General features: G+C 37.9%; 1 protein-coding gene across 2 annotated transcripts; it reads left to right on the forward strand.

Moving 5' to 3' along the window:
- Positions 1-1,865: 1,865 nt before the first annotated feature.
- si:dkeyp-69b9.3 (myocardin) lies at positions 1,866-17,997 on the forward strand. 2 transcript variants are annotated; one of them, XM_067393367.1, is made up of 15 exons: positions 1,866-2,218; positions 3,850-4,005; positions 9,214-9,270; positions 9,489-9,544; positions 10,889-10,955; positions 11,386-11,505; positions 12,245-12,423; positions 13,543-13,686; positions 13,826-14,130; positions 14,280-14,418; positions 14,739-15,170; positions 15,258-15,371; positions 15,566-15,703; positions 15,844-15,898; positions 16,101-17,997. In XM_067393367.1, exons 2-15 carry the CDS (start codon positions 3,951-3,953, stop codon positions 16,523-16,525), a joined length of 2,286 nt encoding a protein of 761 aa, XP_067249468.1. In that variant the 5' UTR covers positions 1,866-2,218; positions 3,850-3,950; the 3' UTR covers positions 16,526-17,997. The 2 variants fall into 2 exon arrangements, with proteins under 2 accessions (XP_067249468.1, XP_067249469.1); XM_067393368.1 differs by having other exon boundaries at positions 1,867-2,218; positions 13,546-13,686.
- The last annotated feature ends 3,925 nt before the right edge of the window (positions 17,998-21,922 follow it).

Here is a 21,922-nt window from a genome sequence, read left to right on the forward strand (position 1 = left end):
TATGGCTAATGCAAATACAATATTTGACCCATTTTTTTTTTAAATCCTATTCAGCCTATGTCATGTTAATAATAGTGCACAATGTTAATACATTTTAATGTTTGATTTTTAATAATATTCTTGCTTACATTTGAAAGATACACAGTTCTGGTACAGTTTTTTTTTTCATACTTATGCAATTTACTTTTCACAGTTTCTTAAAGTATTAGTTATTTTATGATTATCGTGACGCGATTAGCAATTCCAACCCTATCCTGTTTTCTGCAGGCTTATGAATTCATATTGCCTGGAGAATGGCATGAGATGAAATAGAGGTTCCCACCTTGTGTGCAGAGATATTTTTCATTCTGACATTCTTGCTTGCATCTCTCAAAGCCAATGAGACATGTGGCGTCATTAGAATGTATAGAATGTGTTGTTTCAGTTAAGCTGCTCCTGCTGTGACACAAAATGAAACAAGCAAATTGAGGTGAGGAGGAAGGGATGACAAGAGAGAGACAAAGATGGACAGTAACAGATGCTAATCAGAGGGATTCCCGAAAGGGGGGCTTGGGGGGGTCGATGGAAGGTAGGGTGATTACATCACTTTTCCCTCAATAGTACATTGTGGCATTAATTGTATATGCGTCACACACTAAGGGGCCAAGTTTTTTTCAATTTTATCATTCACAACCTTCATGCTCAAAATGGTTCATATAGTTATATTCAGTGTCAAGGCTGAGACAATGTCTCTTAATAAAATATTGGCTTTACCAGCTGTTCAATGCTGTTATGAGTCCAACTTCGTTTGCCTTTTTCCTGCCTGTCGCACACAAATTGTTGTGTACTCAACTTGTAACTCTTGTTTTGCCTTTTTTTTACTCTTGTATCTCTCTTCTCTCTCACTTGCTAGCTGTCTGTGACCTGCTGATACAGCAGCACACACCAACCTGTCCATCAAAGCCACCAAACAGGTGGTGCAGTAATGATCTCCCTTTTCCAACCCCCTCCTCTTCCCCCGGCCCCGTCTCACACGCATAGACAAACATATTTGCATGTTTTTGGATTAAAATTGAATCTTATTGGCTAATGTGATGTGTTTTATATGCTAAGTATCTCTATAGCTATATGTACATAACTTTTGATGGAGCTAATTCATTTTTTAAAGTACATTTAAACTGGATAGAAATGAAAATGCTGTCGTTATTTACTCACACTTATGTTGATCTAAATCAGTTGCTTTCTTTTGTGCAACATATTTTGAAGAACATTAGGGTCCAAACTACATTGGACTTTCATTGTATGGACAAAATGCACATTTTTCAAAATATATTCAAAAATTAGGAGAAAGAAAATCATACAAGTTTTGAACAAGTGATTAAATTATAACAAAATTTTGGGTTGTACTATCACTTTGAGACCTCATGTCTGCATCCCTGACTATTTTTTTTTTCATTAATATTTTTAAATTTTTTTCATGAATATAGGAAATATTTATAAATTATGTAAATTAACTTTTTTTTTTCAAAAATTGCATTTCAAACACAGTTCAAAGTCAGAATTCCCAATAAAAAAAGTTGAATGAAAAAAAAGTAAAACTGAATGCCATGAAATACAGTTTCTTTCTCCACATCCCTTTCTGATCCAGCAGTGTCACATGTCTGTTTGTAGCTTTTATACTGTACATAATGTGCTGCTGAAAGTCACCAACTTTTACAGTTCAGGTACCTGTGGGGGAAGGTCTGACCTTGTCACCCATGAGAGAGAAAGAGGAGATAGGGAACACCGCAAGTTACCCACCCAGTAGTGTCACCCACATTGAATCTATCAGCAAATGTGTGTGTGTGAGTGTGAGGGTTCTGAGGGGGCAGGGGCAGGACGTCAGGGTGCTCTTTTGATAGCCCAACACAGTTGGCTCAACTCCTCGGTGTGGGGGTAGAGAGAGAGAGAGAGAGAGAGAGAGAGAGAGAGAACGAGGTGCGCAGGGTGAATTCTGCGTGGAAGAAAAGAGGAAGAAACACAGGGCCCTTTTCTCCCTAGATTCACCTGTGGAATGGAATGAACAAACAGGCGCAAAAGAAGATAAGGAACAACCTTGTCATTGAGCATTTCCTCGATTTAGCGTGCCTCAAGTTCTGCCCTCATTTTCCACCTCAATCACAAGAATCTCTCTCTCTCTCTCCACTTTAATTTCTGTTCAACACCACTCTGACAAAACTCGGGGGAGTTCAGTCTGACTGTGAGTATTCATTTTCATTCATGCTATTGTGTTTATACATTTATCTTTGAATATATGTGTTCTTTTTTGAAGGCATCTGGGTGCGTATGTCTGTAAAGACTTCATCTGACAATAGAAGTTTTTGTGATTTTCATCTAAGGCCAATTTGTTGCTTCAGAAGCTGTAGTCAGTGGGTAGTGCAATATGAATAACATTGAAGAGAGATGTACAGGGAAAGGTACTTGAACTCCAGCTCTAGGGCACATACGTAAATAAAACCAATTATTTCTGTAACTCAAGCTTCTGAACATGCACTCACTCTTATCTGCTCCAACAAGCCATTTTATCCTTGACTAGTTGGGCAAAAATTCCTCCGATTGGAATAATTTAAAAATATAGTTCATCTAAAAAACTCAACCTCTTGATGTGATGTTTTCTGTGGAACACAGAAGAAGAAATTTTATTTTTAATGTACTAGTAGCTCTTTTACATGGAAATATAGGCAATGGGGACTGGAGCTTTAAAAGAATATTACAGCCAAAAATGAATATTCTGTCATCATTTACTCATGTTGTTCCAAACCCAACTTTTGAAGAATGTTTGTTCTTCAGAGCACAAATAAATTTTTTTTTTAATGAAACCTGACAGATTTCTGTCCCTCCATTGAAAGTCCATACCACCAAAACTTTGATGCTTCAAACAGTTCATAAAGGTATAGCAAAAGTAATCCAAATGAATCAAGTAGTTTTCAAAGATGAACAAAGGTCTTTTGGTACAACATGAGGGTGAGAAGTGATGACTGAAATTTTTATTTTTAGGTGAACTAACCTTTTGAAGTTTTTAAAAAAAAAGGATTAAAAAGCACCAAAAAAAAAAGTTGCATATGACTTTTGCACTATAAGCCTTTTGAAGCCATATGATTGCTTTGTGTGAGAAACGTACAGAAATCGTAAACATTATTTAATCCACTGAGATGTTGATCACTGTGAGTCAAGAACCAGATCTCAGATTCATAAACAAATTATTCAGACTGGTTTTGTGAATCAAATCAACTGATTAATTAAAAGATCTGTCTCTCTACTTCTCTAGAACATGCCATGGACCATTAGTGTAGATGTATAACAAAATCCAAAATGTCCTGTTTCTTACACAAACCTATTGTATGGCTGCAGAAGACTTGAAACATAGTGCTCAAGTCATATGAACCACACTGTAAAAAATCAAAAGTTGAGAAAACTTAAAAGTTTAAGGCAACAAACTTCACCAGATTTTTGAGTTTTTCAACTTGTTTTGTAGGAGATCTTTGAGTTTTCTCAACTTTTTGTTGTATAGATTAAATACAAGTTGTGAAAACTCTGAAATCTGCTGAAGTTTGTTGACTTAAACTTTTAAGTTCTTCCTTTTTGAAGCTTGAAAGCGCTAGTCATTGTTCATTGCACAGAAAGAGGAAAATCTGTTGTATTTTAAGCAATGCTGTTCACTGTCTCTCTGTGATACTGTTAGAATAGCAGTTAGCTTCTGATTGCTCCTGTTCTGTCAGTCATACACAGACTACATCAGTTGTTTTTTTTCTTGTGTGTTTTTCCCTTGCCGTCTTGATGGTGATTAGGATAAGTTCAGGCCTCCTGTGACTTTGCTTTCTTTCTCTTCAGGGAGAGGAAAGGGCATAAGAAATCATCACAAGGATCTGCCCTGTAGGAGGAAGACGTATCTTTAAAGCCCCCACCCCTTCTTCCTCTGCTGTCTCTCCATTATGACCTTGCTGGCATCTGAGAGGTCACTGCTCATCCGCAATAAGTTCCGTTCAGGTAAGAACAAAGGAAGGATCACACGAGCCGGCTTTGAAAGCCCACATGTGTAGCTGTCTGTCTGTTCTGGTTGGTGATGTGAGTTCTGATTATTCTCCTAGTGGCTGTTCTGGTGATGGAGTCTGAGTGAAATTCTTTGCAGCTTTGAAAACCCTGGTGAATGTAGATGGTTTTACAGAGCAGATGCCTGTTCCATAAAACAAGTTTACCAAATAAGCCAAGCTTTTTTTCAGTTACTCTGACTCATTGTCAGTTGATTTGGTTCCATAAAGTAAATTTAACATAGCTCGAGCTCAGTCACTCTGCCAACTTATGCTGGGAAACTAACCTGGTCCAGGGCAGGCTAGGGGGTCCAGGGATCTCTCGCATACCATTATGTGACTTTATTAACCACTATAAGTCCAAAAATAAATATACAGTATAAAGAAAAACAACTTGACCCGAAGTGTACACCCTTAGCTTAAAAACTCAGCTTTTAATGCATGTAAAGATTTTGATCAACTCTTAACAAGTGCTGAGTAGACCCTCTAAAACGGAATGTACCACCCGCAGGCGCCACCTAGCTACCAAAAGAATAATAATCATATTTTTCAAAACTGCAAAAAACATCATACAGCTCAGATAGTCATGTGTCATATGTCATTTGAAAGGTCTCACAGAGTGGAATACAATTAGCTTAATTGATTTGGGCTTTGACTAAACTTGAGAGAGTGTTTGTATGTAAAGCCAAGGGCTAAACAAAAAGGCTACCTTGGTTCTAAATGCTGTAACTTTTGTTTACTTAATGTTATCACCACAAAATTTGATCCAGATGCAGCTCACATGTAGAGGAAGTTCACAAAAGAATTTTTCTCCTACTGAGTTTTTGCTTGTCAAATAAGAAAGATATATTTAAAATTATAATATATATATATATAGTATCTCACAGAAATGAGTACACCCCTCACATTTTTGAAAATATTTTATTATATCTTTTCATGTGACAACACTGAAGAAATGACACTTTGCTACAATGTAAAGTAGTGAGTGTACAGCTTGTATAACAGTGTAAATTTGCTGTCCCCTCAAAATAACTCAGCACACAGCCATTAATGTCTAAACCGCTGGCCACAAAAGTGAGTACACCCCTAAGTGAAAATGTCCAAATTTGGCCCAATTAGCCATTTTCTCTCCCCTGTGTCATGTGATTCGTTAGTGTTACAAGGTCTCGGGTGTGAATGGGGAGCAGGTGTGTTAAATTTGGTGTCATCGCTCTCACTCTCTCATACTGGTCACTGGAAGTTCAACATGGCACCTCATGGCAAAGAACTCTCTGAGGATCTGAAAAAAGAATGGTTGCTCTACATAAAGATGGCGTAGGATATAAGAAGATTGCCAAGACCCTGAAACTGAGCTGCAGCGCGGTGGCCAAGACCGTACAGCGGTTTAACAGGACAGGTTCCACTCAGAACAGGCCTCTCCATGGTCGACCAAGGAAGTTGAGTTGCACGTGCTCAGCGTCATATCCAGAGGTTGTGTTTGGGAAATAGTCGTATTAGTGCTGCCAGCATTGCTGCAGAGGTTGAAATTTACTGTTATACAAGCTGTACACTCATTACTTTACATTGTAGCAAAGTGTCATTTCTTCAGTGTTGTCACATGAAAAGATATAATAAAATATGTACAAAAATGTGAAGGGTGTACTCACTTCTGTGAGGTACTATATTTATATTTATATTATATATATTTATATTATATATATATATATATATATATATATATATATATATAATATAAAAATTTTTTTTTTTTTTTTTTTTTTTCTCTATCAAACGTCACCTACCTTTTGACTTTCCTTGCTTTAATTCTGGAGTTATGAGTTTTTACTGCCTTCAGGGATTAAAAGGTTACAAAAGCATGCGTTTGAAATGATCTTGACTCACTGAACCTAGGTCAAATTAGTGGGATTGCATGAACTTAAATTGTCCTTTATGGAACAGAATTAACCTGATTTGTTAGGTTAATTCAAGTCAGGTTTTGGATTGTAATCCCAATTTTTTGCGCACTTTGAGGAACAGGCCTCATTGAGGGTGGGCTTGCTTGTATATAGAGAATACAATTTTCTGAGGAACTACTCATGCAGCTTTATGTAACTAAAAACTGTGTTGAATGAATAACTTTTCAAAGCTTAGAACCTTCAAAGGCTAAATATTCGGACTAGGCCTTTTTTTTCTTCTTTTTTTTTTGACAAACCTTCCTTCTCTTTTTAAACTTAACACTTAACACAGTTATATAGATTTCAGTTCATTATAACTGGAATTTAAAAGCATTTTCAATTCAATTCTGAATGGCGCACAACTCTGTGGGCGCACAACCCTGAAATTGTGGACCTTCAAATTTTACCAACCAACCCGTCTTCATGAGGTTCCATGGTCTCTCGTACTTGCTCATATTGTACAAATGGGGCCAGCAGTACGGTCCTCCCTGAAGGACATGTGGACAGTGGACAGATTGTCTTTGTTGGTTCCCATCTGTGGTTGGAACCCCTTCAAAAGCGGTGCCCTCTCTTCTTGGGTTCCCTATAAACATCCTGCTGGCAAGATTCTCAGACAAATGTCCAGCAGCACTCTTTGGTAATAACAAGGCTCCTCCATCAAAAGTGCATTGAATTAACATTTTTTAAACTTAAACAGTTTAGCTAATATTCTAAAAAGGACTGTCATTTTTAAAAGGAGGATCACATGTATAAACAGCAAGGAGAATGTAATGCGAGCAAAACCTCATCCTGCTCTGGTACTGACCCTTCAATCAGCTGTGACCTTGGATATGTTGTGTTGTGTTGTGTTGTGAGAAAGATGGCTGCCTCTCTGGCAAATCCTGAGCCACATTGTAAACAAAGGGTAAAATAAATTTGGATAACAATGTAAGAACGTTTAAGATTTATAACAAAATTGTTTATTTCTCATTGACTATATAAATCAGTCTTTAATGCTCCAGCAGTTGATTAGCAAAAACAAAACTGAAGAAATTTGAAATTATTTTTAATTCAACTTATTTATAGTGTAAGGATGAACATAGGGACATTTGCCAATATTTATGAATTTAAAATATTACATAGCCAACAAAAATGTAACTTTTATTCATTATTGCTTTACAGGCTATAGGTGATTGATTTATGTGGTATGTGTTTATTGATTCATGAGTTGATTTTACAATAAATAATGAATTAGCTATGGAGGGGTCTTGTATTATTTAGATTTTTTAAATATATATATAATGACATTTTCACATTTTACATGACTTCAGTATTTTTAGAAAACCAGATTCCAAAGATCCTTGTAATATGTATTAAAAGTATATATATTAAAAGATATATATTGAAGTCTTTCCCTCTTTATGTTTCTAAACACTGAACCTTGTTTTTAAAATTAGATTTCATTTCAAATTTCACTTGTTTGTTTCTTTTTTAAAACCACACTGCTAATCTGACAGATATCAGTGAAATTGGTGTCCTGAGAAATAACACTGATCTCTGTGGCAGCCTTAAGCTCTGTAAACAGCAAAACAAACAAAAAATACACATAGCAGCCTTTAGTTTTATCATCTTTCGGGTCTAAATGAAAAACCTAATGATGATACAATATCTTTATTAAAATAACTATTCAAAGAAAACAAACAAAAAAAAACAATGCAGATATTATTCAGGTCATGAATCTAAAAGGCAAGTTGTAAAAGTGAAGAATAAAGACCATTTCAAAGACGCCAGAGATAATGTAAAACAAATGCATAAATTAGGAAAAGGGTACAAAACCATATCCAAGTGTTTGGATGTCTCAGAGGGCACTTTTGGCTCAATTATCAGGAAGGAGGCTTCATCAAACAGCCCAGATGCTGCCTAGAAAAGGTCAACCTCTAAACTTCCAGCACAAATAAGAAGGATACTTATAGAAGCCACAGAGAAGCCAACAATCACTTTGAAAGAGTTCAGTGGCTGAGAACGGAGTAAAAGTGCACCAGTCAACCACAACAGGAGAGCTACTTAATGCAGAGAAATACTGCAAAAAGGAATTGCTGAAAGATGCTAGGAAAGGGTGCTAAGGTAGTACATAATTACCCCAAACTACATTAATGCTCTCATTCCTGCACACTGTGGCTGTACACAATATTGAAATATTGGGATCAATATACCGATTAACTTCAGAATGTCTTATGAATGTCTTCAGAATGTTTGCTTCACTGATAGCAGCATTTTAATAGAAAAACTTTTTTTTTTTTTTTTTTTTTTACAGAGGATATTTCTGTGCTTGAATGTGTGTGTGTAGTAGTAGTAAAATATGTAAAAGAGAATCTTTCTATTATTTTCTCCAAAAAAACAAAACTAATTTAATTCTAAACTTCCATTATACAGTGAATTAGAGTGTTTTTTGTTATATATGGATTTTCAGGCATTTAATAGTGATCTCAACAGGTGGTACAATATCATAAAATTTGAACTATCATTATGCATCTGTGCCATTATTTGATCCGAGCACACCAGTTATTATCAATACTATAAGCTGCCATGACACTCAGTGAATTTTTAATCCCAGAATTCCAACCTGATTTGGCCTGATGCCACTCAGCATGTCATTCTCTTCGAGAGCAAAGTAAAAAAAAAGGAAGAATTTACTTAGCACGATTGACAGCAAGAGAGGGAGTGAAAGACAGACAGCGAGAGAGGGAGAGAGAGAGAGACAGCTGGATGGGGGATGGGAACGATACAGAAATAGACATTCAGAGGGATAAATAGTTACCCCCTTCCTCTCATGTCCACTCTCAGATCTCAAAACTCAGCACAGAGGTGCATCATGGGACAAGTCACCATATTCATGACTCCTCCCACCTCTGACCTAGCTGTAATTCACCTGCTGGCTCAAGCATGGGTTTGTTTGTGCAGACCTTCTTTTATAAGTGCCTCAAACAGTGATTGAATGTTTGACTAGGTTAGTGAACAGTGTATGTTTGCAATGCCTATTTCATATCTAACTCATTTATGATCATCCGAATGGTGCAATTTACTTGTAATATGCTGGGCTTACTGTCATAAATTGAGCTATATGATCCACACTTGCACATTCCTCAAGGTGGGAAACTCAGGCTTAAAATGTTTCTGAAATACAAAGACTATATTTTAAATAAAGTATTGTAAATATTGTTTTTATTGCATAATAATAAATATATATTTTTCAGTTCTGCAGTTGAGAATACAAAACCGCAGACAGCAGAATGAACTTAATGCAGAGTCTGGTGAGTCTGTGTGTGTGTTTATGAATTTTGATCATTGTGATTGGCCACAGGAAGTCTATGAAATTTCCCCTTATGGGGCAGGAAAATCATCATATATTTGATTCACACTTTTCAAACCAGCTGGACTGCTCTCTTTATGTATTTCAATTCTAAATAATAGCTTTATAACAGCTTGTCTCTACCTTTTTGTTCATTCTCAATTTCTCTCTGCTCTATAGGTACAAAGGCCTCTGTCCCTGACAAAGTTGGGGAGAAAGAAGTCAGCAGTGGTTTGGTGAGCCATTATTTATATATGTTTTAGGGGATATATAATGTAATATAATAATAAAATGTCTCTATAGCTGATTATGTAACTGAAACCTTTTTAAAGTTAAAGGGTTAGTTCACCCGAAAATGAAAATTCTGTCATTTATTACTCACCCACACCCGTAAGACCTTCGCTCATCTTCGGAACACGAATTAAGATATTTTTGTTAAAATCCGATGGCTCAGTGAGGCCTACATAGCCAGCAATGTACTAAAAACACATTTAAGTCAGTTTATGTGAGTACAGTGGTTCAATATTAATATTATAAAGCGATGAGAATATTTTTTGTGCGCCAAAAAAAACAAAATAACGACTTATATAGTGATGGCCAATTTCAAAACACTGCTTCATGAAGCTATGGAGCGTTATGAATCTTTTGTGTCGAATCAGCGGTTCGGAGCGCCAACGTCACATGATTTCAGCGGTTTGACACGCTGATTCGATACGCTGATTCATTATGCTCCGAAGCTTCATGAAGCAGAGTTTTGAAATCGGCCATCACTATATAAGTCGTTATTTTGTTTATTTTGACGCACCAAAAATATTCTCGTCGCTTTATGATATTAATATTGAACCACTGTACTCACATGAACCGATTTAAATATGTTTTTAGTACATTAATAGATCTTGAGAGAGGAAATGTCATTGCTGGCTATGCAGGCCTCACGGAGCCATCGGATTTCAACAAAAATATATTAATTTGCGTTCCGAAGATTAACGAAGGTCTTACGTGTGTGGAACGGCATGAGGGTGAGTAATAAATGACGTTATATTCATTTCTGAGTGAACTAACCCTTTAATTTGAGGGAGAAGTTCCAAACTAAAACTATTGTTAGATCTAATGGCTCCCACGCTTGACACACTCCAGCAGCAGTATGTGTATGCCTTTGGTTTATATGAAAACAGACTGATGTGAAACAGGGTGCCAGTGTAGATAAGCAAACTACTCAGTGATGCCAAAATGGTCTGATAACTGACATGAGTTGGTCTTCAACCTCTTTAGCATAATTTAATGTTTGTAATTACATGTCTAGTTACTGTCGCAAACTATTAGTATTAGCCGTGAAACGCTGTTAGCACAGTTAATTATGTTTAGTAAGACAGTAAACAGCAGCTGGTTCAAGATAATTACTGTCAGGAGGGAAAAATGTAGTCTTACAGGAGAATGTTACCACCCAAAACAAACAATTAGTTCTTTTCAGAAACTTCACCCATGTGCTATCTTTCATTAACTATTGGAACAAATAAAAGGTTTTAAGTATTTGTTGATGTTTTCTGATGTTGATTTGACTGGGCTGTTTCCCAATGCAGCGTCAGACAGAAGATGGTGCCACTCAGAAGTCGCCCCCTAGTGGTCTGACTGCTCAAACTGCACCAGGTGATGCCATTGAGAGTTTGCCAATATTTCCTGACCTTCGGTTATAAAAGAATATTCCAATACCAGTACTGAACAAAGCTGTAACCTTAAAGCTGGAATGAGCGGTTTGTCCATTAGCCATTCACATATCCATCGGTCCCCATTCATCAAACAGCTCTTTGTGTTTGCAAGTCATTCAGCTGAAGGTCCTTCTGTACGCCACTTATTATCAGTAGCTTTCTGAATGCCCGAATTGGATTACTCAACAACAAATTCTTTTGTGAAAAATCATTCATATCTGTCTTTAAAATATTCCTCCTCTTCTCCTCTCTTATTATAAAGCAGAGCAATTGATCTTCCATTTACATTCCTCATCTATTCATTTTGTTCTCTCTCTGATTCACTCGTTTTTTGTTTTCACTTTCTCTCTTCGTATGTCTCTCGCTCACAGACAGGAGTTATAGTGGAGCTCATAGGCAGAAGAAGGCTCGTCTTGCTGAGGATCTGAGTGAGAAAAGTCGGCCTGGACCACTTGAACTCCTGCAGAGGCATATTCTGCCTCTAGAGAACAGTGAGTCATTGAAAATAACTGAAACTGATGCTTCACAAAATAGCATAAACTCAATAAACAAAATATTTTATGTACATAGACAAACACACACACAAATCCTCTCATATAATAATTTTATGCTAAAATTTTTTGGGGGCTAACATATTTCTCATATTTGTTTTGTGATTAGCAAATTATTTTTTTTGATTAACACTAAAGAGAGTATGCTATATAATGCATGTTTACACAATTATTGGTTTTCGCAATTTGTGTGGATGACACTTATAGCATAATATATGACATTATAAAAAGCAAACAAAAACATAAAGTTGAACATTTTAGGGTACACAGGCTAAGCAAGAAGGCTAATCGGTTAGCGTTATATGCTAAGTGGTTAGCTTTTAAAACATAAGCCAACTAAAAAAATGTTTACTTTCTCAATCTATAGCTTTGTGTTATGTATTCTATGTAACATTAATGAATATATTTTTAATGGTGATAATAACATAGTTCAGATGATGCACATCATAAAGTTCCATACTATAAAATACTAACTGAAAGTTTTTTTGAGCCAATGGGCAGACTTGATTCAGTGGGCAGACCAAATTGTCTAAATTAGGGGGAAAAAATAATAAAAATAAAAATTTAAAAACTATATTCTCACAAATTTATTTTACAGTTTCACATTTCCACATAACATTTAATTTATACCCAGAATTGGTTAAGAAAAGCTCACACTTCACCAATTCCTTTGCCTCAGCTGCTTCGTTGCCATCAGATGTCTTTGAAGATGACAACTCCTCTTCTGCCTCTGCATCTCCCGAGCAACTTGGGATGCACCAATCTCCTGGCTTCCCATCGTCACCTGGGCAAGGAGGTGACCAATCACCAAGTGATGCATCACCTATTGCTACACCCATCAGCCCAAACAATGTACAGGTATAAGAGGCATAAAGCATCTACCTAATATTAGACTCTACTTTAATAAAGTACTCTTTAAAAAGTACTCTTTAAAAGTACTCTTTTGATTAAGTATTTTTGCCTTGTATCCTCTTCTTTAGTTTAAAGATGAAGTGTGTAATTATGCTGAGCTATCAAAATATGTCTTTGTTCATTTGAACATCCCTACCAGCCAAATATAGCAACAGTGGGTCAGCCAATCTGGTGATATTGGTTGCTATATGTTTGCATTGTTTGGGGGGAAAAAAATGATAGAAAACCGCTGATGGAGAACAAGTTCTTTTTCGTGCCACTATTGGTGCACAAATGACTCATTTTACCTTTAAAGGATTAGTTTACTTCTGAATGAAAATTTCCTGATAATTTACTCACCCCCATGTCATCCAAGATGTTCATGTCTTTCTTTATTCAGTTGAAAAGAAATTAAGGTTTTTGAGGAAAACATTTCAGGATTCTTCTCCATATAGTGGACTTCACTGGGGTTCACCGGGTGGAAGGTCCAAATTACAGTTTCAGTGCAGCTGTACACAATCCCAAACAAGGAATAAGGGTCTTATCTGGCGAAACGATCAGTCATTTTCCAAAAAAAAAAAACATTTATATACATTTAAACAACAAATGCTCGTCTTGCGCTAGCTCTGCGATCCACACACATGGCGTAATCACGTTACAAAGGACCTTTCATCATAACGTGTGGCGCATCGCAGTGCTAGTGCAAGATGGGCATTTGTGGTTTCAAAAGTATATAAGTATCATTATTATTATTATTTTTAAATGACTGATAGTTTTGCTAGACAAGACCCTTATTCCTCATCTGAGATCATCCTTTGAAGCTGCACTGAAACTACAATTTGGACTTTCTACGCGGTGAACCCCTCTGAAGTCTACTATATGGAGAAAAATCCTGGAATGTTTTCCTCAAAAACCTTAATTTCTTTTTGACTGAAGAAAAAAAGACATGAACATCTTGGATGACATGGGGGTGAGTAAATTATCAGGAAATTTTAATTCAGAAGTGAGCTAATCCTTTGAGTTCAGGATAATGGCTGGAAGATGGTTGCTCAGAATGTTCACCACTATCAACTCATCTTTTCAAAGCAGTGCAGATTGGCATTGCTCCCGGCAACCGAGTGCATCAGCCAACCAATGACCATGACAGTAATGGGGTCAAACTCCATATCAACAACTGGGAGACCCAAAGGGATGTACATGCCCTCCCAGACACCACCACTGCTGCCAAAGGTACGTATTCACACAGAGATTTAAATAATGATTTGTTTTACTACTCACCCCATTTCATCATTCATTATTTCCCTCATCCACTTGCTCATGTAATTTTTCCAAATAATATTACTCACATTCTCTCTTTGTATGCCTCAAGACAGCACAACCTCCAGCTCCATCTTCTCATTCCATTCTGGGTGGGTCCTTAACTTCATCCCGCCCTCCACGGCCACGAAAGCCTCGCGATTCCAAACCTAAAATGAGGAAGCTGAAATACCATCAGTACATTCCCCCAGATCAAAGGACTGGGACTGGAAGCGGAGCCGGAAATGCTTCGCAAAAGAATAACAACAGTCAGGCTCCGACCACTGATTCCTCTTACTCTCACCTCTTGCAACAACAGCAGGTGTTCTTACAACTACAAATTCTTAACCAGCAACAACAGCTCCCTGTGACAAACAGGTAAACCTCCAAATAAAGCACCATGAAAAAGACCATGAATGCATAGAAATAGTACAGTGCACACCCAGCTTAAGAGATGCTATTCTGTGATCTGAATGGTAATCATGAAATAGTTAATAATATACCTTTACTATAAATCTAAATATTAGTGAGAACCATTTGAAGATTTCCGGAACTACACCTCAAAGTTCCCCTCAGTCTGGAACCCCTTCAACAAACCCCTCTACACCTGATTCAAGTCCCGTCCACCAGGCAGAATTACTCCCCTCAAACCTTGATGACCTAACGGTAGGAAATCTCATTGGTTAAGATGACTCACTCTAGATCCAGGTGAGCAGGTGTCCAATCCTGCTCTTGGAGGGCTACTTCCTGAGTTCTACTTCAGTTCCAATCGTTCTCCAACACACCTACCTATTGTTTTCAAATAATCATGAACACCTCGATTACCTGGTTCTTGGGTGTTTGATTAGGGTTGGAGCTAAACTCTGCAGGACAGTGGCCCTCCAGAAGTAGGTTTGGACACCCTTGCTCTAGATTATCTGGTCTTCATAAACTGTTTGTATGAATACGCTTTGTACAGCACATTAAATGTATCTCCTCTTTCTCAGGTGTCAGTTCTTCGTCAGCAGTTGCGGAAACGTGGACTCCCAGTTTCCGGCACTAAGCCAGCACTACTAGAGAGACTCCGTCCTTTCCAGATGCCTCGTCCCCCGTTAACCCCCGCTCCACTTTGCCAGCTAGGGGCCACACTAGAACCTTCCCACCCTGCTGGCCTCAACCAAATCCCTAGCAGTGTAGACAATGCCAAGTCTGCTCCAATGTACATGCACCCTTCGGGTTTAGCAGAGCAAAGCTTAACTGGTGATAGTTACCTCACTTCTTCTTCAGCTGGCTCCAGTCCCACCTTACATACATCCCCTCCTCCAATGCCCTCTGGCGCCACGTGGAGACCAGGCCAGGCAGTAGATGAACTTAGTGTGGAGCTGGAAATGAGAGAGAGGATGAGGAGTAGACCCAGAGAAGGAACAAAGGACACTCAGGTGAGTATGGATAATCCTGGCTTAGGCTAAGCCCGGTCTGTGAAACCGGGCCTTAATGTACTATTTTATTCCATCTGTTTTTTCCAGCTGTGTGGAAGTTCCCTTCATCCGTTCCTGCAACAGGAGCCAGGATGCACCAGAGGGAAACCAGACACAGGCGGACAGGAACTGCTCTTTACGTACTGCACTGGTGAAGGAAAAGTACGTACTTTGAGTATTTAGTTAGACAAGCAGGGACATACTAGTAAGACAGAACTTTGGCATACTACCACACCATTAAATTGCATCTTGATGTATTGAGTTATTTTGTAGTTGAAATGAATGTGGGTAATGTAAGGCAAAAAACAATCTCCATTGAAATGAATTACATTCTTTGTATTTATTCCTAATTTTAGGTTAACTGCTGTCAGCTTTGTGATGCAATTGGTCAAGACTTTGATTTGCCAATGCAAATCACTGCCAGTCCAGCACAGGCATCACCCACTGTCCGGAGTTTGGAAGAGGAACTACAGGAGGCAATTCAAAGAGTTCAGGTGAGTGTTTTTGAGTTTGTGTGCTGTCTGCTGTCTCACAGTTATTTATGTTATGCAGCTATTGATGTATTGATTGCCGTTCATCAACAATGAGCACTGAGCATTCGACTTCCTGTCCACTCTTTCTCTCACCATGTAAGATGGACCCTAATCAATCCATAGATGACATTTTGGACGAGACTATTGGTTGTTCAGGTGAGTAAAATTTTGGTGGTTGAAACATTTCAGGAGAGAGGAAGCAAAGATGTTGCTTACCAATGGCAATTCTTAAGATGACATTTTAGGTTGGCCGGACATACTGACATGCCTGTGTTGATCACAGCTGGCAAATAGGTTACATCTGACTAACATTTCAAACACCATTAGGTAACCATGAACTCATGTCCTTATCTTTCAGATAACTCCTCACTCATCACAGACGTCCAATCAGCTTCTACCATCCTTTCAGGCTCCTCCCCTGTACCGCAGCCTGACCAATCACAACTCACCAAGCGCCAAAAAGAAGACAACTTTCTTTCCTCTCCTCTGTGCTCTTCGCTTCTTTTAGAGCTTCCTCCCTCACCTAACAACGCTCCACCCCTCGGTTCAACCCCAACTCTACTTCCTCCTCCCCCCATCTGCACCACTCCACCATCCAGCTCACTGTCCAGGAAAAGAAGGTCGGAGGTTCTTGTTTTTGACCCTGCTGATTGGCTGGAGAACTTGACCTCTGGCCTGCACCCGCTAACGCCCCCCGCCGCCCCATTTTTAGAAAATGATTTTGGCCTTGACTCAGACCTGAACGTCAACAGGGTTCTTGACCTGATGGTGGAGCAATGGTGAGGAAAGGGTGTAGTAGTGTGTGTCTGTATGTGTGTGTGGCTAATTGGATGCATGATTGGAAATTAACCACCTTTCAAATTGTGTACCCTCGAGAGGCGACCCCTCATCCTCTCATTCGTTCTTCCATTTTTGCATCCATCCATCTCTGTCAACTGATGTGACCAAACAGATCTGACTGGTGTTGACTGCTCACCTCTACTCCACGCAATGTCGAGAGAAAGAGGGAAAGGGAAAAAGAGATATGCTTTGGTAACTCGTTCAGAAAGAGTAACAAAGAGCCTGTGCACATACGCCACACTTTCACAATGACTTGTATTTTTATAAAAGCTTTAAAAATGAAGGAAAAAAAGAATATATTATACAAAAAAGCGGGTTTCCCCGTTGATTTGCCTCTTGCTTCAGTGCCAGACAAACTGTCGGCATGTGGCAACTGCGTGGAGCAGCGGGAGCTTTAAACAATCTGTGTGTATTTACAGGGAAGTGTATGCGCTCCCTGTATGTGTGAGCACGCTTCTCTTGGCTGCTTTGTCCGTGTGTGTGTGTGTGTGTGTGTTTGTGTTGGCACATACACACTTGCCAGCATGTTCTGTATCTACAATTTCAATGCAACATAAATGAGGTGCCTAAAGCATCCAAATGCACTTGTGTCTGTTTATACTGGTGTACATTTTTCCATTTAGTATCAAGTTATTATCTGCTTTGTCTAGTGCATTATGGGACTGATGTTATCCCAAAAGCATTGGCCTAACAAAAGATCCTCTGAAGATTTTAGAACAGAATAACTCAAGCTACCTTTAGGCACCAATACAGAGCAAAATAATGCTGTTCTGATGCCAGTACACACCTTCAGCAGGATTGAAACCACAAATTAGAAAATGTGTTTTTTAAAAGCCTAACATAATTAAGTTGGAAAATCTTGAGGCTTTTGAGCTAATTGATCAGCCTGCCCAGAAAACACTGTGCAAAGTTAAATAAGGAATCTTTCAACTGCTACTGTTTAAATTTTCTTAATGGGACCCATATCACATCGTCTGCCATTGTTGTTTACAGACATTTGACCTTTTGACTGCCCGTTGCTTTTATGCATTACTACACAGGGATACACATTTAAATGTCCAAAGAAAGTGAAACATGAACTCTTTATTCTGTCCCAGTCTTATATGTATGTGTAAATAGGACAATGTGTTTGATAATCAGATGTATTGCCCTGAGTTCAGTATGCAGACATGTGCTGGAGAATCACAGCATTTGTGCAGCTGGACATTGTTGGTTCTCAAATGATTATTTTTTTTTTAATTATTTATGTAACCCTTCTAAACACAACTATTGTTTCTTTTAAGCCACATGTCTAAATAAATCAATGACCAATTAACCAACCAACAAAAAGCAAACATATCAAGTGTTTAATCAGATATGTTCACTGATATATTTATCGAGTAATTTATTTAAACTCTGTCAACTATCCACATTAAAGTCCTATAGTAAACTTAAAATAGTAAAATTAAAGTCTTAATTGATTTTCCCACCGGTGTCTGTTTCTTTCTTTGTTTTTAAGATTTTTTTGTCACATTTTTATTTTGTTATACTGATGAGCTCAGTATTTACATACATTTTTTAAAGGAACACTCCACTTTTTTTGGAAATAGGCTCATTTTCCAACTCCCCTAGAGTTAAACAGTTGAGTTTTACCATTTTCAAACCCATTCAGCCAATCTCGGGGTCTGGCGGTAACACTTTTAGCATAGCTTAGCATAGTTCATTGAATCTGATTAGACCGTTAGCATCTCGCTCAAAAATGATCAAAGGGTTTTGATATTTTTCCTATTTAAAACTTGACTCTTCTGTAGTTACATTGTGAAACAAGACCGACGGAAAATAAAAAGTTGCAATTTTCTAGGCCGATATGGCTAGGAACTATACTCTCATTCCAGCGTAACATTCAAGGAACTTTGCTGCCGTACCATGGCTGCAGCAGTGCAATGATATAACGCAGTGCCTGTGACCCCCTGCTTGCACAGGTAGCGTGCCTTGCAACCATGGAGACATTTGTGAGAGACGGTGCGTAATATCATTGCACAAAGTTCCTTGATTATTACACTTAAATGAGAGTATAGTTCCTAGCCATATCGGCCTAGAAAATTGCAACTTTTCAATTTCCGTTCGTCTTAGTACACGACACAACTACAGAAGAGTCAAGTTTTAAATAGGAAAAATATAAAAACTCTTTGATCATTTTTGAGCGAGATGCTAACAGTCTAATCAGATTCAATGAACTATGCTAAGCTATGCTAAAAGTGGTATCGCCAGACCCGGAGATCGGCTGAATGGACTAGAAAACGGTAAAACTCAACTGTTTAACTCTAGGGGAGTTGGAAAATGAGCATATTTTCAAAAAAAAGTGGAGTGTTCCTTTAAGTTTTATTATTAAATACGTTTGGTAAATTTAGAATATCTTGTGCGAAATTACTCTAAGCAATCATGGTGATCACTATGCTTTCATTTTCTTCCTTAGGCTGCCTCACTGCATCATTTCACTGACCATAATGTTCCTGTAGTGCGGTGTCAGCAATAAATTCTTCGCACACCTTTTCAGTCTAGCCGCCTTCGCTCCTGTTGGAAGTGGGTTGAGCCTCTGTGAAGTTAATTTAATTTCCAACATTTCAAGTCTACATTTGTAGATGGTTAGAACTTAGCAGGAGCTTGATTGCCTTTCTGTTAGATCATGGTTAGTGTTAAACTACACTGTTAATCATCTAAGCAGAGATGGCTTTTGAAAATGCTGGATGGTAGAAAGTAAATATATACATCAGGCAACCCTTATGAAAAGATCTGCTTTCAGATTTGAAACACACTGCACACCAATCACATTAATTCAGACCAACTGATTAACTATTCAGTGATCCTAATAAATACAGTTTACACAACCATGCATTATTCATCATTGCTACCTTTTGCAAAGCAGAATTTCAGCTTCTCTGTGCTTTAATTACTTGAATGTGTTAATAAGATCGCTCAAAATGTTTGATACGGGCTGTGAGCTCACTAACACAATGTGACAAATTCAATACACATCTTGATCAAAGAAAATATGTCAAATTGGCGGCAGCTTATAAGGGACATTGGCAAAATATTATGATTTATTATAGGTAAGAATATGTGTCCTCTTTTGGATTCATGAATATTGTTTATTCTGTTATAATATGCATTGCTCTGCATTACAGCATATAGATTTCTTTATTATTATTATAGTTTTAGATCATTAATTTTTTACACAGCTTTCTGGAATACTTATATTTGTTTGGTTAATCATGGTGAAATTTTTTGTACGATCACTGCTTAACTAGATCACTCCACTGTCTTGCACTTTCATACCAATACAACTAGTTCATTGCTGCTACATTGTGACTCACAATGGTTTCTATAACCATCGTTTGAAATAAAAACAGCAGTATTTAAAATTTTTGAAAAAAATTTAGATGATAGCAAATAGTCTTGCAGTGTTTAACTTATTGGTAGGCCATTTTTTTCTATTTTGTAATGGACTTTTTTCTTTAGTGGAAGCTTTAAAGGGTTAGTTCACCCAAAAATGAAAATTCTGTCATTTATTACTCACCCTCACATCGTTCCACACCCGTAAGACTCCCGTTCATCTTCGGAACACAAATTAAGATATTTTTCATAAAATCCGATGGCTACGTGAAGTCTCCATTGCCAGCAAGACAATTAACTCTTTCGATGCCCAGAAAGCTACTAAAGACATATTTCAAACAGTTCATGTGACTACAGTGGTTCAACTTTAATGTTAAGAAGCAACAAGAAAACTTTTTGTGTGCAAAAAAACCCCAAAATGACGACTTTATTCAACAATATCTAATGATGAGCGATTTCAAAACTCTGCTTCATGAAGCTTCGAAGCTTTACAAATCTTTTGTTTTGAATCAGTGGTTCAGAGCCTGTATCAAACTGCCAAAGTCACATGATTTCAGTAAACGAGGCTGTGTTACATAATATGTGTTTCGAAATTTCAATGGTTCCCCACTGGGGGGCGTGACTTTGGCAGTTTGATACATGCTCCGAAATACTGATTAGAAACAAAAGATTCATAAAGCTTCATGAAGCAGTGTTTTGAAATCGCCTATCACTAGATATTGTTGAATAAAGTCGTTAAGTGTTGTCATCACTTCATAACATTAAGGTTGAACCTGTAGTCACATGAACTGTTTTAAATATGTCTTTAGTAGCTTTCTGGGCATTTGAAAGTGATAAGTGATCATTTTCATTTTTAGGTGAACTAACCCTTTAAGCCAGGGATGGACAACTCCGATCCTGGAGGGCCAGTGTCCAGCAGAGTTTAGCTCCAACCCTAATCAAACACAACTGAACCAGCTAATCAAGGTCTTTAGGATTAGTAGAAAGTTATAGGCAAGTGAGTTTTTATCAGGGATGGAGATAAACTCTGCAGGACACTGGTCCTCCAGGACCGGAGTTGTGCATCCCTGCAGGCAGGGTTTAAGCTCTACACAAGTAAGATCATTTCAAATCAATTCATGATTTCATGTCCATGAAATTATATAGCCTTGTAACATTCAGGATAATGTAGCTTTCAGATATTATCACCAAATAAACAACTGATGTGAAGTGGACATATCCCTTAATGCTTGTGAAATATGTAAATGTCTGAAAATGAACCTACAATAGTGACTTTACAAATGAATGTTGAAATAGAAGGCTTAGCCTACTGCAAATTTCACAACATGGAAACACCTCTTGCAATTACCAACAAATTCAATCTGACATAGGCCTACTCAGGAAAATTAAGATGAATAGCACAGGGATTTTTTTTTTATGTGCTGCATTTCACAGATTTTTTGAAAAGTAGGATGTTCAGAGAGATAAAAAGGTTCTTAAATATGTGAACTGTGTAAAACGAAGATAACCATCAAATCCAACATAAATCAAGCATGCATTCATCCGTCTCCACACTCAAGGCCTCGCTCGAGCCAATCCAGCGATTTAACGCTCTGCTCACGTGAACGGTATGTAATGAGTTTCCGTATAATGACTTATACTGTCACGGATAACGTGCTTTTTTGCTTGGTGCTGAGTTTTACTCCCGCTTCATGGAAGTTAACCGCTAAAAGGTACATTTCATGTGTAAAGCAGCCGAGTAGAGTAGAGGTAGAGTCTCTGTACGCGTTTTTGCATTTCCGTTCTTCCGCCACGTAGATCCGCTGGGACTTGCTGTGGGTGATTAGAACAGCGAAAGAAGGTCAGGTTTGTTCGATCGCTCACTACACTGACCCTGATCAACCTCTCAGGCGCACGAGCGGAAGGAGCGTTTAATTGCATGGATTTGGAGCAACAGAGTGTGATCAGACACTTGAAGCATGGTTTTCA

Source organism: Chanodichthys erythropterus, chromosome 2 (assembly GCF_024489055.1).
Source record: "Chanodichthys erythropterus isolate Z2021 chromosome 2, ASM2448905v1, whole genome shotgun sequence".
NCBI classification, from domain to species: domain Eukaryota; kingdom Metazoa; phylum Chordata; class Actinopteri; order Cypriniformes; family Xenocyprididae; genus Chanodichthys; species Chanodichthys erythropterus.